General features: G+C 34.7%; 1 protein-coding gene across 1 annotated transcript in view; it reads right to left on the bottom strand.

Moving 5' to 3' along the window:
- The window catches only part of LOC150093017 (sushi, von Willebrand factor type A, EGF and pentraxin domain-containing protein 1-like), a 154,957-nt gene that overhangs the window by 93,090 nt on the left and 44,203 nt on the right, over positions 1–17,664 (bottom strand). The window contains exons 5-11 of the mRNA XM_090414101.1: positions 9,161–9,340; positions 8,800–8,979; positions 8,482–8,676; positions 5,032–5,280; positions 4,638–4,874; positions 1,359–1,550; positions 1,110–1,237 (exon numbers count right to left, since the gene is read on the bottom strand). Of these exons, the coding sequence (XP_090270227.1) occupies positions 1,110–1,237; positions 1,359–1,550; positions 4,638–4,874; positions 5,032–5,280; positions 8,482–8,676; positions 8,800–8,979; positions 9,161–9,340 (1,361 nt within the window). The remainder of the gene's footprint in view (positions 1–1,109; positions 1,238–1,358; positions 1,551–4,637; positions 4,875–5,031; positions 5,281–8,481; positions 8,677–8,799; positions 8,980–9,160; positions 9,341–17,664) is intronic.

Raw genomic sequence — 17,664 nt, 5'->3', positions numbered from 1 at the left:
TGAAGTTTATATCACATGCTTATTCAACTTTCGTCGAAGTTATTTTATCATTGTAATGAACTTCTTCCTAAGAATCATTTTTCGCTTTTATCCATAATTTTAGTTTTATTACACTGCCTATAATTTCGGTAATGTTAAAAATGTAAGCATGCTACTCTACTACTTCTTCCCCTAGTTCCTATTCCATGTCGAATATCTTATCCCTGCTTCCATTAATGTACTTAAATCCAGTCGCTTATTACAGCCGGTTACCTTGGCTTTTCATAAACCTAATTAATGTCGTGATGGGGAAGTTAATATGACCGTAATCACCCACTCTTAGTGTGTGCGTTCTCTGGAGGATTGTCTGTTTTTCAGAAGGAGAGATCCATTTTTAGGGGAACAATTTCTTCTATCTCTGAAGCCAGCTAATTCTTCATTAGTTGATAAACTCTCATAAAGGATCCTCGCATCCTACATGGCATTCGGATCCAACTGTTTCCGAATGTATAGGCAATACTACTTCCAATTGCACTACAGAAGCACAATCACCAGAACAGACTGCGTTTGTGAAAGTGGAAATCTTTCTAAAAAATTTGCAAAAGATCTGATCTCTCAGAAATATTGGTTTCTGGATTATATCCTGGCCTATATGTATTAAATAGGTTACATCAGTGGAGTAGAAAATGAATGCTAGTTACTAAATTATGACAGAATGCTAAATAATCGTGCTTTTACTGTATAAATTTTTATGAACTCTTTAGACCATTTTCTCTCCTTCTGACAGAGAAATCATCCGTATACATCTAGCAAATCGATGGATCATACTGCACGTGGTTTCATCGCTTAGGTGCAATGATGGGATTTTCAGTGGAGATTGAAATAAACATATTTTATCTTATTTCTCTAGATTTCCTCAAGATGGATTAATAATATGTATGTCATGTGCACATTATTAATGTGAAATACGTGGAAAATGAATAAAATGAACTGAATGTACTTAGTGTGGGCAGGTGATAGTATTCTGACATAGATATAATACTTTGATATGCTAAGATATATACAACTTAACAGAAAGCTTCTCCACTAAATTCCAGTTTCTATTAATGTCATTATTAGCCTTTACTTACTTTATTAGCTAATTTTCTTTGCATATGCTTCTCCAGTTGACTCAGGAAAAAGTGATCTTGGCAGCTAAGACCATCCGCAATTACAGAAACGACTCCTATCTTGGAGATGGTGTTGGAAAGATGAGTCACTAAAAATATAAATAATGTGCTAAAGTTCAGTTTGGAAGATATAAAACCACATATAAAAAAATCCTACCACATTATATTCGTTGAGACAAATTTTAGTTTAAAAGCAGAGTATGCACTTACACGAGCAGTCTGGGAAGGGGAGATGTTCCTTGGGCAACCACACACCATCATAAGCACAAAAGTAAGCAGATGGTGGACGAAATGCAAAAGAATATCCTTCGTTACAAGACAGTGTGCAGTATACTGCTTTCTCAGACTCAGTGCAATTAGTTTTTCCATTTACAGGATCCGGCGGAAAGGTGCAAGCATGTTCTAGAAAGGAAATTATAATTAGTACAATATATAAACAGCTGATAATATGCTTATGTTCCATCCTGATTAGATTTCATTTTCATGAAATCTGAAGAGATGGGGTATGACCAGTCTAAAGTTTTCTAGCATGCTTGAAACAAATAACAAAAACTGCACTTTAAAAAAATTTGTTTTTTTGTGAATCAGCATAGTTTTACTTTTGACGTATGAATTCTGCGTTATTTATCGCTATTAGCGTCAGTTCGAAATGTGGTGACTATCACAAATAGTGGAGCTGATGAAAATATTCCCAATGGCGAGGACTGTTTTGTTTCGGCAATACGCAGTATAAGATTTCATTCAACATGTTACAAGGGAAAGATTTTTAAAAAAATAAATAAAGGAACCTGATCTTTATCACACGTAGCCTACCACTGAACTAGTGCCATTCAAAAACAACCTTGAGAGTAAAAATAATTCCATTAACTCGACTTCCGAAAATAGAAGACAGATGTTTAATGCATTTAACATTTAAAGAGATAGTGAGATTATTTTAAGCAGTCCAGCAGCGAAAGTTTTGAGGACAAAAATATCACATCCCTAGTTTCCTACGACTCCAAAATATTTTGTGTCATTTTCCGCTCAGAATACTTTGGAGGTCATTTTATGCTCAAAACACTAAGTTACTTCTGAAATGTATGCCTGAGGAACCCGTATAAATCCCAAAGTGCCCAAGCTAGCCATAATTTTGTTCTTGCATTCGGTATGGTGCACCGAAAATTTCCATTAAAATTCTTGACGTTATCCAGAAGAAGGAAGTCCGATTAATTAATAGACCCCCGCCGGTTACATATAGGCTCACTCCAATCACTTTCTCACAAAAATTCTGTTTCTGTATTTGCAGATGCTGTCCCTATCCTACCAGATACTGGCTTCCATCGTTCCTTCACTTCCTCGAAGCTCATAAAAGCAGCTGTTGACCAACATCTATTCACAGTCCAAATTCGGCTCATCGAACTGACTTCTACTTTATTCTCTGGAATAATGCTCCTCACACAGTGTCCCCCCCCCCCCGTCAAGGACTGTAACCACAACGTTCGAAAAAGCATCAATAGGTTCCTTTCCTTCTCTTTTTTTAACCTCTTGCCGTCATGTCACTGATGTGATATAGTTTTTGAAGCCTCTTATACATGGGATCGATAGATATGAAAAAATATCATTACATTCCATACAGTCATAGGCGATTTATTACTATTATTTCGCCGAAATTTAGTCTTTTGAAATTTATATTGAAAGTGTTAAAACAACTTTTAGTACATATTCCAGATTTCAAATTTAAATAAAATCCTCCCAACCAAACTGCAGTTATACATACGAAGAAACAGAGTTAATACGTGCTGCAAATTTTGCGAAATACAATTAAAACTGGTTCGACTGTGTTAAACAAGGAATAAGGGATAAACCAGAAATCATCTCTCTCTCTCTCTCTCTCTCTCTCTCTCTATATATATATATATATATATATATATATATATATATATATTATATATATATATATATATATATATATGTTAAAGATACCAAGCTATTTTAAACCTGGTTTTACTCCATTTCCCAAGTAAGCAAACAGACAAACAAGTCAAGTTTGCGTCTGCAAGTCTAGCTGATCCTACAGGTAGTGCAAGACCAAGGCAACTCATGGTAAAAGTAGAATAAGCTCTGATCACTAATCTTAATATTTACCCTTAATGCAAAACACATCTCCTAGAGGAGATGTATGATGTATGATGTTTTGTATTAAATTTTGTATTAAAGGCAAGGGGGCCACTACCCAGACCGGTTTCGACCTTTATTGAGGTGTATTTAAGTAAAGACCTCTCTAAAAATTAGAACGATCCCTAGACCACTTCATATAGTGCCCTAAAGAACCGTCCAACTCAGCGTTGTTCCACTCAGTGACAGGCTCACCCCGTCACCGAGAAAAACTTCTCAGCGTTGGCTCTACCCAGTAGCAGGCTCACCCCACCACCAGCCAGAGCCATAATCTCAGCGGTGGCCCTATTCAGAGATAGGCAAAAACCTATCCCCAAGCGGAGCCTCTCAAGGCCATCCCCCACCAGTTCCGACCCCTATCGAGGTCTCTTCAGTGGGAACCAGGCCGGAAATACCAAGATTTTAGTAATACAGAGCTTATAAGTATTTTACCAGAACAAGTCACCATAAGGTATTTTAACCTTATTAAATAAAAATCTCAGGAGATATAAATGTAGAAAGTATTTTATCTTGGGTATAATAAATGTTAAAGATACCAAGCTATTTTAAACCTGGTTTTCCTGAGATTTTTATTTAATAAGGTTAAAATACCTTATGGTGACTTGTTCTGGTAAAATACTTATAAGCTCTGTATTACTAAAATCTTGGTATTTCTAGCCTGGCTCCCACTGATGAGACCTCAATAAAGGTCGAAACCGGTCTGGGTAGTGCCCCCCCCCCCCTTGCCTTTAATACAAAACATCATACATCTCCTCTAGGAGATGTGTTTTGCATTAAGGGTAAATATTAAGATTAGTGATCAGAGCTTATTCTACTTTAACCATGAGTTGCCTTGGTCTTGCACTACGTGTAGGATCAGCTAGACTTGCAACACTTGCAGGCGCAAACTTGACTTGTTTGTCTGTTTGCTTACTTGGGAAATGGAGTAAAACCAGGTTTAAAATAGCTTGGTATCTTTAACATTTATTATACCTAAGGTAAAATACTTTATATATATATATATATATATATATATATATATATATATATATATATATATATATATATATATATATATATATATATATATATATATATATATATGAATAAAAATAGTCAGTTGTGTGTTATTTCTTATCGTGTAAAGAAGCCAATGTTCATTTAACGCTTAAAAGTAAAATCAACACAAAGGAAAGGGGTTGGGGAAATGAAGAAAAATGTCAACATGTCGGAAAGTGTTCTAGGGAATATTTACTCTCATAGAAACGTAAAATTCTAGTTTTATCCTATTTACACCAGAAAATGCTGTAGATTTTATTGTAATTTATTTTAATGATTAAATTATATGCCTCTTACCTTGTACCACGACGGTGATAATGCAAGTGCTGTTGTTACCTGCCTCATCGCGAGCTGTGTAAGTAACTTCCGTTTCTCCTAAAGCAAAGAATCCAGGCTCATGAGACCTCCAGATTGTCAAAGGACTTCCTGAACTATCCGAAAAGATGGGCTCTTCCCATGTCACTTCTACTGGAGGGACACGAGATAGAAACTTAGAGGGCGAAACACACTTGTCAATCATTGGAGGTTGGACATCTACAGATTAAAAAATATAAACATTTTTATAATAAAATAATGTAATGCTGCTAGTGGATATCATAGGATGGCTGGTAAACATCACTAAATGCTTTTATTGTTAAATAAACTTATCATCCTACTGCTTAAAAATAGAAAGAAAAAAAAAAACGTATACCTCTAACAGTCACTGTGAAGTTACATTCTGCCCGATTTCGACTTCTATCTTCTGCTACATACGTGATCGTCACAGAACCTATATCAAATCTACGCACTGGTACCATAGCAGGGAATACTGATATCACTAATGGTTCTTCGCTGTTGTCGGAAGCAGAAGGCACTGTCCAGTTCACCAGAGCACTAGCTTCCCCATCTTCCGCATCTACAACTACGTCCTCCGGGCAGTGAATAACGGGAGGCATGATATCTGGGAAGAAATGTAATAAACGTTCAGATTTCTTCTTTTGTCAATTAAGATTATTGAACTGGCTATTTTCATTAAAACTACAAACAGTAAACTGTTTATATTATGAGTAACAAACGAAAAAAAAAAAAATCCATAAACCTAAAACAGCAATTCGAAGAAGACAAGATAAGCGAGGTATAAAATGAGTTCTCAAATGAATGTATTTGAGATAATCCCCTACCTCTGTGAATTATCATACAGCTAGATGAAATGATTAAAATCAATTTGCTAAAATGGTATGTTCCCAACACTAATTAACATTTACTTGGTTGTACTGGTGCATATTCTACGGTCAATTTTGCTGCGTTGCAGTTAAAACGAGATTCCTTGATGCAATGGTAAAGGTATGCTAATGTGAAATTCTAATAGCTCAACGATATTCTTGACGTTTGAATGGATTGGACTCCTTAGTTTCCATTACCAGCCGAGATTAGAGCATTTATTAAGTTCTGAAACATAAGCTCTAAAGCTAAAAGAAACCCTCTTTTTTAAATTATGTGAGTTTTGCCCACGAAACTTTTTCAAGACACTTCAGACCTTCCCCTTAAGCAGGGTAGTCTCACACCCGGCGAAGAAATTCAGCTTTGACCTAAAACGTATACAAAACATCCACGTCCATGGTGGAATTCTAACCCATAGCCTTTTGGTTGGAAAGCAGGTACGCTAACAACTCTGCTATATAACAGTAGCTATATAACTACATAATCTCACTACTGAATACTTCAGCTTAATCTTGAAATTGAATATTCAGTTAGAAATAAAATGTAAGTGGAGTATTCCAGCCAAATAGGCATAAAATTGACAGCTTTACAGTAAATCGTGTTTTATAGATTCTGAAATAATAGGGAATTCTTTTATTCTTGTTTCGCTTTGTTCTCTTTATTTAATTTCACTTCCATGAAATTTCACATCATTTCGTTCTTTCATTAGATTCCAGTGTCACTCTGCTGCTCGTCAGAATTATCTGTGTTAGTGAACTCTGCACTGAGACCTAGTTAATTGTATGTAAATTGACTAGGTCTGGCTCAGTCTTTCAACCAACATAAAGTTTAAAAGTTAGATATAAACGCAATATTTGTACCTAAATGTAAGCAATATCTTTCAGATTATTATTTGTATTGACTGTAATAAGTCCCTGTCAAAAAAAACGTTTGATTTTTTTCCTTGATATTAATCAAGAGGAACCGCTGTTCAGTCTGAGCTGTTATACTTCATATCGACGCAAGCTAATTATAAAGATTCAAATTTTCAGTTGCAAGGCTGATGAGGGGGATAATATACGATTCGAAATACATGCACATATTGAAATCCTCAATAAATACTTTTATTTCTATCGTTAATTCACTTAAACTTAATTTCATAATAGATGGCTCCTCACTTTGCTTCAGTCATTTCGCAAATCCCGTCATGAACTCATATAATGTGGAATTTTTACGAAGAAGTTTTACAACTTTTCTTTCTTACCTATCGATTCTATTTCCACCTGTGGACATATATGCGATTTGTTGTATTGGCCGACGATTTTCTATTGTCACTATTCAAGCCATTTAATTTTGACTAATTTTCATGTTGCTGACAGATTGCTTTGATGTTCTCGATTTAAAAATGTTGAACGCTTGATTTAATAAATTTGTCTCTTTTTGATAACACTGTCGTTTATATGCCGATCCATAACTAAACAACGGCTTATCGCTAACAATGAGTAAGAGGGAGCGGAAAAGCCTTCGTCTTAAAGTCTGTGCTATCGTTAAACGCTAGCCAGCTAATCTCATGAATTCAGTGGAGCTATAGCGAATGACCAAGCCTTAGACCAAATAATTTACTCCATGAGTGTTATCAAGGTGCATTAGAACAATACGGTACTACTGAAAACAGATCCGTTCATGTTCCTAGTGATAGGGTTGAAGAGCGTCTGCTAGAAGGGGCACTAATACCTAGTTATAACATAAACATGACTGCCATATTTAGCCCTCCGCTGATTGTTTAAGCAGGAACGGATTCTATTTCGTGGTCATAAAATATCAAGTTCAGGCGTATATGTACAGCAATAACAAAACAAAAAATAAATAAACTTCCACAAGATCGTCGATCGACAGTCTTTCAGCCAACAGAAACTGTGGCAAGCTGCCACAATTGTGACACTAGTTTATCCGACAACCAATTTATCTTGAACAAGATAAAATATTATGATCTTGCTCAAACTTTAATTCTCTGTATATTTGAATAGCAAAAGAGCATTTTGCTAAATTATAGATGAAAAAATAATATTGGTGAATTACTACTACTACTACTACTACTACTACTACTACTAATAATAATAATAATAATAATAATAAACTGATGAAGTATTACCAGCGGTGTAATTTTTGTAATTCCTCAAATTATGGCATTTATATATATTTTCCGTACATTGCAAACAAATATAACCAGGAATTAGATTATGGCACATTCCCCTCAGAACAACTTAAGAACGACATGATAAAACCAGCCCATAAAACGGGATGCAAAATTCTGATTATCGGATTTTTTTGAAGATTTTGGAACATTAACAAAAATTAAATTAATGAAATTTGAGAAAAAACTGCCTTCATTTTTCAAAAACTAGCTTGCTTTTAGTACTGAATGCGCTGCTTTATTCAAATTATTTACAAATTCAATTTACACTTTGCTAGATTAATATGAACTATCTTTAGCCATTTGTTCAATACTTATAGAAAGCATTTGACACGGCATCTCAATAACTAGAATTTCCTTTTCTATTTCAGACCTTGTAATGGATAAAATTATTTGAAGTGGAAAACCAAAATCAGATGGAATATGGTTCATGATAGACATTTCCCAGTAAGGTAAAAATAAATATTTTATAAAGCGATAATAAATTCAGGAATGGAAATATCGATAAGGTATTGTGTATTGTTAAGTGAAACGTCATTGAAATTATTTAACCATAAAAAAAGTCAGCTAGAGGGTTATGTGGAAAATAAAGTTCAGCCATTCAGTGTTGAAACACCACACAAAATGCAAAAAAGCAAAGGTTATACAGAATGAGATTTAACATAATCTGCATTGCACCCCTTTGCTAATAACGCTGACAGCAGAGCAGATCTTTTATAGAATTTTTTTTTTTTGTACATATCGTTTCTATGTCAACAGCATACTCACCTATACACTCTATTAATTCGCCATTTCCGCTCCAGATTCCTGGATCAACGCACTGTTTACTAGTTTGACCATTTAGCATGAATCCATAGTCACAGTCAAATTTACATAGATCACCATAGCTGGATTTCCCTTGTGTGCATTTAGATGGCGACGCTGTTGCATGAGGAATCGTTGCGAGCGGCGAACAGTAAATAGCTGCAATTAAAATGTCAACATTAGGAGCAAGTGAACAATTCGGCACATTGATCTTACAAAACCAGAAATGGTCAATTATCCATGATTTTATTGGGACAAGGAAATAATGAGTTCCATACTTACGTCGACAGAGGGCAGGTAGACCATCCCATAAAGCAATAGCAAGACATGTTCGTTTTTTGGAGCCAACAAGAGAGTAGCCAGGTTCACAGGTAAAATGACATTCTGTTTCGAATGCAAATGTTGTAGTAGTGCATAGAACAGACCCGTGTCGAGGTGCACTGAGAGGTGGGCACGTTTTCACTGCAAAATATAGAATTTATTAAAGCCAAGTTAATAAAAGAATTAAGAAATTTGATTAAACGGGGACTATAATGAACTCCTAAATAAATAAGCTCACACAAATCGTAAATATGTCACACAAGAGAGATAGGAGTATTTAAGCATTTCCCTGCGACTGATAACCGAACGATAACAAACTTACATTCACATACGGCTTCTTCTCCTGTCCAGTTTCCAGTCTCTGAGCAAAGGCGAATGCTGCTACCTTGAAGTTTGTAACCTGGATCACAGCGCATACCACAAGCAGCGTTGAACACGTTGCTGCAGAGATCGTTGACAAAGTAGCCATACTTTGGAGGCACCAGAGCAAGGCATTCCATCACTGTAAAAAAAATTAAAATAGGTTAGTTTAATAATTGCGAAATGATACATTCGTTTAAAGAAAATGATATATATATTGAAAACATCCCTAAGAAAGTGGTATGCGAAGGTAACAGAGACAAAAATATATGAAATATTTATAAGAAAAAGTTATTTCTGTTTTAATTTTTGACGTGGCACAAGAGACTTGAAAATCTAAGGCTTTTTTATATTTGCAACAAACTGTTATATTTTTTTGATAGCTAGCAGCCTGGAGGAGGAGTTTCAGAAAGTCTCAGGGAAAAAATATGATCATGGAAATAGATCTAAACCTCTGTAGAAAAAATAGTTTTCTTGCTTGGTTTCTTTTCAGTGAGATGTATTTAAACATAAACACAAATGAGATGTATTTAAATATAAAGAAGGTGGGAGCGGGAGAGAGAGGTGGTATTTAATATTATTATTTTCTATTAAAGTCAACTCTCTATTCTCTCCCCATAACAATAGGATTTCATTATTAACCATTTCTCTACAGGGTCTCCATAGAGCAGTCCATGTCAACCATCCTATTTGGTTAGAAAGATCTTGGTTCGATTATCGTCGTTATACTCCGAGGGATATTTATAAGAGGTTTTTTTATTATATTTAACTAAAGGTGAATTAGCCTATACAGATTGTGGATCATAGAGATGTCTAGTTTTTCTCCCCGGCAAATCGGCCAAAATCCACACAGTTATAAAATAATACATCGGCCTCTATAACTTTAGTCAATGTTGCATAATCTAAGGAACCATCCAATTCTGGGCAATCGTTATCATAAATTATACACTGCATAAGTGAGGCAATGCACAGTTTAACAGAGACGGTTTTCCTGTGCTGTAATGTGTTACTGCGGAGAAGAAAATATTATCACAATGTTTGTAATTATGCTATTGTGCAGCGTAGGATGCAGTGTTCTAGCTATGAGGGTATTGCTTTCGATGCTTAGAGGATTATTTGTAGTTCATCACCTTTAAAGGAGTAGGTTAATTTGTCTTGGATCGCAGGTTAGAGGGAGTGTTACACTGTAATGCGATATTTTTAAACTGTCTTCATTGGATTTCTTTTTTAAATCGATCACATATACGAAAGGTAGAAGAACCTATAGCACATCAGTACAGTGTGTAGGAGCGGGCATAAATAACGGTTGGGAAATAAACTCATTGACATTTTCTTGAAGAGTGTGAGATTGTAGTTGTTGGGGAACACGAGGAAGGTCGTTCCAGATGACTCAAGAGGAGAAGGTTCTGTAGAGCAACAACTATGGAAGTACCTGTAGAAAAGACACAGAACTGAACTAGTACATCTGTGAAATAGAGAAATCGTCTATGAGCGGAATTTCTCTCCTCTGGACAGCATCAAACATTTTTAAGGAAGTTTTAGGTGCGCCATATTGGATTTGTATAGAGTTAGTAGCGGGACGTTGAATAATAGCATATTTAGCGAGAAAATGTCTAGTTTTTTAGAATCTGAGTATACTATTGATGTGATACGATGTATTTGTGCCAGTAGAAACTGAAGCTAAATGCCATTTCAATGAAGAAGAGAGAGAGAGAGAGAGAGAGAGAGATCAGATCCTATTTGTCGATTTGTATATTACTATTGAGGGTAAAGGCAGGTGAACTGAGAAACTTTTGTAAGAGAAAGGGCTACCTTTTATTGGCATTGAAGGTGGCCAGGTAATCCTTGCCTCATTGAAGGATGGCATAGAGATCAGTGTTTGAGGCACTGGTTTCTGATGCTCTTGAAACTTGAGACGTCTGAGCACCACATGGTCTGAATGAGAAGGATGAGTAAAGTGTATTATCATCAGCATAACTGTGGGTCGGATTAGTGATGATTTATGTATACAAGAAAGTGGACGACTCTCCTGCATTGGAGTCACAGCTCGAAGAAAGAGAGTCATCGTTTATGAGATGCAGTGAAAGACAAGCGAGAAAGCTGGCTACCCAATTATTGTGAATTGCAGGTAAGTAGTATTGGGTCACTCTGAATCAGATCAAGATCAAGATAAGATAAGGCTTCGTGACGTCATTGTTTGCTAAGATCAGTGACATCATGAGTATAGAATGTTTGGAATTTCGCTGGGGGCCACATCTATCAGTAACGTCATGTTGTGTCTTTTGGTTCACGTATGGCATTCTGGGTAATTGTTCGCGTATGGAATTATGGGTGATGGTTAGAGATAAGATCGAGTATGGAATTCTTTGAATTTCGCTGGGGGATACATCTGCTCTGTGACATCACGTTATGTGTTTTGGTTTGCGTATGGAATTCTGATAATTGTTCATGTATGGAATTGTGAGTGATGGTTAGAGATAAGATAGAGTATAGAATTCTTGGAATTGCCCAGGGTGACACATCCGTCATTGACGTTACGTTGTGTCTTTGGTTCGACTGTGGAATTGTGGGTAAAGGTTCGCATGTGCATTATGGGTAATGATTAGAGATTGGAATTCTGGGAGGATATTTGGTCAAGTGTTGGGGTCTTTTGCTCGATTGTGGAACTATGGAAGAATATTTGTCAATATACCAGTAGACATAATTAAAAGAAACACACGTATTAACCACAGTGAAAATTATTTAATTGTAAATACTTCATCCTAAGTATCCTAGGACATCATCAGTACAGTAGTTTAAAACAATAATAGGAATAACATACAGTTAGGGCGCATGATTACAATAGAATCTCATTAAACGAACGTGCTACAGAAGTTAAAAAAAATTATTTAACACAATTTTGTATAACAATTTCCCATACTTTAGGAATAGCAAGAACGTCGTTGCGATTTAAGTTTGGTCTGTGTAGTAGGGCTTCCGAACTTTCTTTGTATAAACGTTCATGTTTATATAAAGATCTATGTAAAAGTTTAGACTTTTTCCAATGGATCCTATGGTTTGGATTTTCAATTCCGTGTTGAGAGAGGCCAGATTTCTGCGGTTTAAAAAGACGAATGTGATCTTGATGTTCCGAGATGCGTTTCTGAACAGACCTACCTGTCTGTCCAAAGTAAGACAATTTGCATGAGCATGGAATCTCATAAACGCCAAGCAACATCAAAGGTGAGAGTTTGTCCTTAGGAGAAGGTAACAAGTTGTAAATTTGGTTGATAGGTTTGTAAGTAGTGGCAAAATTGTATTTCTTCATAATTTTAGAAAGACGTTCGGAGATGTCTTTAACGTAAGGTATGGGAATCCTATGGACTTCTTCCTGTCTGGTTTGATGTGTGGAGAAGTGACTGATGATTTTTTTAGTTGTTTTAGGATTATACCCATTTAGGATGGCTGCATTTTTGATTACTTCTAATTCCTGGTTTAAAGATTCTTCAGAGGAGCAGAATTTGTGTGCTCTGGAAACTAGTGATTTAATAATGCCAGATTTCTGAGATGGATGATGATGGATGATGAGCGGAAGAATTGTGAATGTAGCGACCTGAGAATGTAGGCTTGCGAAAGACAGAAGTGGCGATGGAACTGTCTTCTTTTCTTTGGATGTGTAAATCCAAAAAGGAGATACCCTGTGGAGATTCTTTTTCTAACATAAAGTTGATGCGATGATGAAGGTCAATTTTATCTAGAAACAGTTGTAATTCATGTTCAGGATGATCCCAGACTGCAAATACGTCGTCGACATATCTTAACCAAATTTTTGGTTTGGGTTCAAAAGTGAATATTGTTTCCTCAAGGTGTTCTAGAAACAAGTTTGCTAGGCTTGGTGGTAAAGGAGATCCCATTGCTGTTCCTTCTTCTTCTTGCTTGTAAATTTAACCTTTCCAGGTGAAGTAACCTGATGCAATAACAAACTTGAACAATTCAACTATATCAGACGGAAATTTTTTAGTTAATAATTCTATTGTTTCTTTATGGGTAATGTTTGTGAACCAGTAGACATTTTCTAAAATAATTAGTTACTGGTGTCCCCCCCTCCTCAAACACACAAACACATTTTTTTTTCCTTTCATGTTTATATTTTCTAAAATAATTAATTACTGGATATCACTGGTATCTCCTCACATCCCCATCAAACACACATACACACTTTTTTTTTCATGTTCACATTTCTAAAATAATTAACTACTCGAATCTCAGTTTTACTGCTTCTTTTTTTTCTTTCACGTTTTTCTTGTCAGTAGGTTGTAGTTAGACATTTTTTTAAATAATTAATTACAGGCTATCAGTGGTGTCCCCCAAACACACACACACATTTGTTTTCTTTCATGTTCACATTTTCTAAAATAACTAATTACTGAAATCTCAGTTTTACTGCTTCTATGTCATTTAAATCTTAAAAACGTCATTACTTTTCTAATTAAATGTTACCTTTATTACAAATTCTAAGCGTAATAAATATTCTTAAATATGGAGAAAACATCAACGACACCTTAATCGTTCATTTAAGTTTACAAATACACATTTATTTCACTGAAATATTATTTACAAGTATATTCACAATGAAAAATTCAAACCTAGAAATATTTCACAAGATTTGTCTCTCTTGCTATTTTCCCGAAGAAAGAAAAATTCCAAAGGGTTTTGAGTTCGCTCATTTTTTTTTTTTTACTTTATGGGATACACAAAACAGTACAGTACAGTATACAACAGACACACATGCACAAGACGATCTATAGCCTGAAAGAATGAATTGCAGTAAATAAACTGAAAATGCATTCAATTATTGTTCCTATAGGTTTCTGTCCAATGTGACGTCATTTAGTTGAAATGAAAATGAACGTTATTGTCGTGGGTATGTGTGACTTCTGTGACTTCCTGTGTGTAGAATTCTGAGTGATGGTTAGAGTATGGAATCCTGGGTAATGGTTAGAGTATGGAATTCTGACAAGTGAGATGATTTTTTTTTTTGTTGTTCGCGTCTGGCATTATGGTTTTTTTTTTTTTTTTTTTTTTTTTTTTTTTTGCTATTCCTGGCATTTGATTTCACAGTAGTGATATTTTTTTTAAACTCATTTATTATGTGAGGTATTTTTTCCAACACAAATAAATAATTATTTATTCTTATTTCAACTGAATATTAGATCAGGTACTATAATTTTCAACTTAATTCCTCTGTTACAACTTCGAAGGATTATACTTTAGATTCCTGTATTTTTCTTTTGTTTAGTAAGTGTTGACTGAAAGGAAATGAGACAAACAAGGAATGGAAGTAAAGTCACTGCTATCAGCGGCATAGCTAGGGGAGGGGAAAGAAAGGGAGGTCTGACCCGGGCAGCACTTTGCATTTAAGAAATCTTGCCATACTGTCTATAGAGCCGCAACTGAGTGGTAAAATAGACTTCGACAATGTCATTGACGATTTTGCTAACAGAAAAACGAAAAAATGTTGAAATGAAAGTTTTACTTCAAAAATAAATATAGTGTTTTAATTTATTTCCTTAGGCGGCAAAAGCTCTAGCTACACCACTGACCGCTATCCTCTTCTGTTAATTTTCACACTGTAGTGTGAGAGATTGATAATTTGGTAATTTTAACTTTTAATTTTTTTCCGCATTCATAACTAAACAGAAATTAAGACTTTAAACTTAACAAGTATCTGAAAGTAGGGTTACCATATTTCTTCAAACAATATGCAACATCAATGTCGACCATAAAAAAAATTGTAAAGAAAAATAACATGTTTACCTTCAAATAAATATTTATGATCACGGCAAGCAAGAAATTCATCAACTTTTCAAAGTTTTGACATTCGCACCCATATTGTTTTCATCATTTGGAATACCGCAACCCGAAAATTTGCATCACTCGATGTGGGCTTTTGATATTCTTCTATATATTTTTTTTCAATCTGATTGGTTGTTTTTCTCTATTTTACTTTAAAAATTCAAAATATGCTTTTCAAAATCTACTTTTTAACTAGTTTTTGCTTGCAAAAACTGTGGAGATGAACTTGTCCCTTCAGACTATTAATTTTATCTTTGATTCCTTGTGCTTCAAAGCTACTTCTGTAGCTGAAATTTTATTTTATTTTATTTTTTCAAAATGCCGTAGGTTTCTTAGCATTAGTAAGTTTAAAAGAATATGAGACAAACAAGGTTTAGACTCTGTATTAGCATTTTGTTATTAGAAACTTCTTTTGCCAGCACAAATAAATAGTTATTTCTTATTATTTCAAATTAATATTAGCTCTGTAGTATACTTATGTTTATGTTTATGTGAATGTAAAACTCAACCATGTCTAATATACTCATATCCTCCCTTTTAATGTTTTTGCACGGTCCTTCTGTGATGCTAATGACACCAACATTCTAATTGAGATTATCAATTCTGGTTTTCGAGTATATAGACAAAATGTTTACAGATAACTCAAATATATATATATATATATTACATTTTTTATCATGATGTATTATGATCAGTGTTAATGATTCTGCTTAAAGATTTCTTTGTCACCGATTTTTACACATATGGTCTTCGCATAGATGTAATTTTCTAGATCTTAAAAGTTCATTACTTTTTCCTAAAGAAATGTTAACTTTTTTTAAAAATAATTAAACAAAATTGTATTAAGGTATAAAGTTATGGATTTATATATCAACTTCTAAAGAGAATAACTGAGTAAAAATTTCACTGTGAAAAACACACCAACAACACAAAACTTTTATTCCTTTAAGTTTACAAATGCATATTTTATTTTGCTGAAATATTATTTACAAGTATATTCACAGAGAAAAATTTGTACATGTAATTACCTAGAAGTATTTCACAAGATATTTAGTTTACACTCTTAACATTTTACAATGAGTTCAATAAAGAAAATGTTCGTTATTCACTGTTTCTTGATTACATTACATCAAAATAGCTGCTCACGCAAACTAGTCTTAAGAACAGACACCATAGGAAGCACAGCTCCATACGTCTGATAAGGTGTTAGCCTGGACATGACACCGTGCCTTCCTAAACTTTCCATGCATTCTTTTGTCACCAGATATTCACAAACAGTCTTCATATAGTGTTCATAAATGTCCCAAAATAAAGAATCTTTATCGAATTGAATAGTCTTGAAGGTCTAATTTAATCCCCGATGAATTTAAATGGATTGTGATACTTCTTCCTATGATATGAATAGGTGGTAATTCAATTTCCAAAAATAGTAAATGATTATCAATGTCATGCATTTTGGTGAAAATCCCTCAGCATCTTTGCAGGTAATAGAGAAAAGTTTATTTATGCCATTTCCTGTTTCCTCTATCATTAGTTCACCCTCTTGGAATTTGATAATATAATAATCTCCAATGTCCAATTCGTATTCTACTCTTTTTTGAAAGTATCCTAGGATATCACTCCACCGGCGGCCATGTGCTTCTTGATAACCATAACACAACATAAGTATCCTCTAAAATAATAATCGGTTTCCATCCTTTTAGAGCTATGTGAAGAGTTTTGTCTTGTGCTATTTTCCTGAAGAAAGAAAATTTCAAAGACTTTTGTGGCTCACCCATTATTTTACTTTACCAGATACAAAACACCACAACACAATATGATAGCTGCACTGTATGAACGAATGCAGTAACTGAAAAGGCACTCGACTCGATTGTTATTCCTTATAGTACTGTTTAATCTGACCGTTTCTTCAAAAATGGAACATCGTGCAGATGACTCATGGATATGTTTTCGCATACTGGTGGATATGATGTGATTTTATCTTACTTTGTGACATCATAGGGCAAAGCTTATATCTGTGACTCAAATGTTTTTTTTTTCTATATTATTTATCCTTATTATGTTAAGTATTTTCTCCAACACAAATAAAGTAATTATTTATTATTGTTTCAACTGAACATTAGGTCTGATACTATACTAGAATAGTAGGTTCGTAAAGTTTTGAAATAAGTTTCGACTGTCAGTCACATGATTTAAAAACTTTATCATGTGCAACTGTGTGAAAAGAAAAGAAAATGTACCTTCTCTTTGTTTTTGAAGACACCATCGAGAGTTACTAATATTACTTGCTCAAACATGTTTTTGATGTAAGAGCATGTGACTAGTTCTGTCATTCATATGTCCAAAATTGTTGGGAAGGGTAAAAAATAGCATTAGGTGGTGGAGGGTGACGGGTAGTCGAGAGGGTGACGGCAGTCTTCCATACAATGAACCCCCCCCCTTACCCCATCTCCTCCAGAAGATGTCTGTTCAGTCAAGGGAGATGTGTGACCTCCCCGTTTGCGGATATCTGTTAGTGATGTCACTTATCTCAAACCTCAATGGTTATCAGTTTGGGTGACATAATTGTGGCTTTTTTAACAGGATGTTTAACAGAATGTGGAAGAACAAATTGGTTGGACAATAAATTAG

Source organism: Typopeltis vanoorti, chromosome 24 (assembly GCF_054136105.1).
Source record: "Typopeltis vanoorti isolate ZY-2024b chromosome 24, IOZ_Tvanoo_1.0, whole genome shotgun sequence".
Taxonomy (NCBI): Eukaryota; Metazoa; Arthropoda; class Arachnida; order Uropygi; family Thelyphonidae; genus Typopeltis; species Typopeltis vanoorti.
This window is presented reverse-complemented; position numbering and strand designations above follow the sequence as displayed.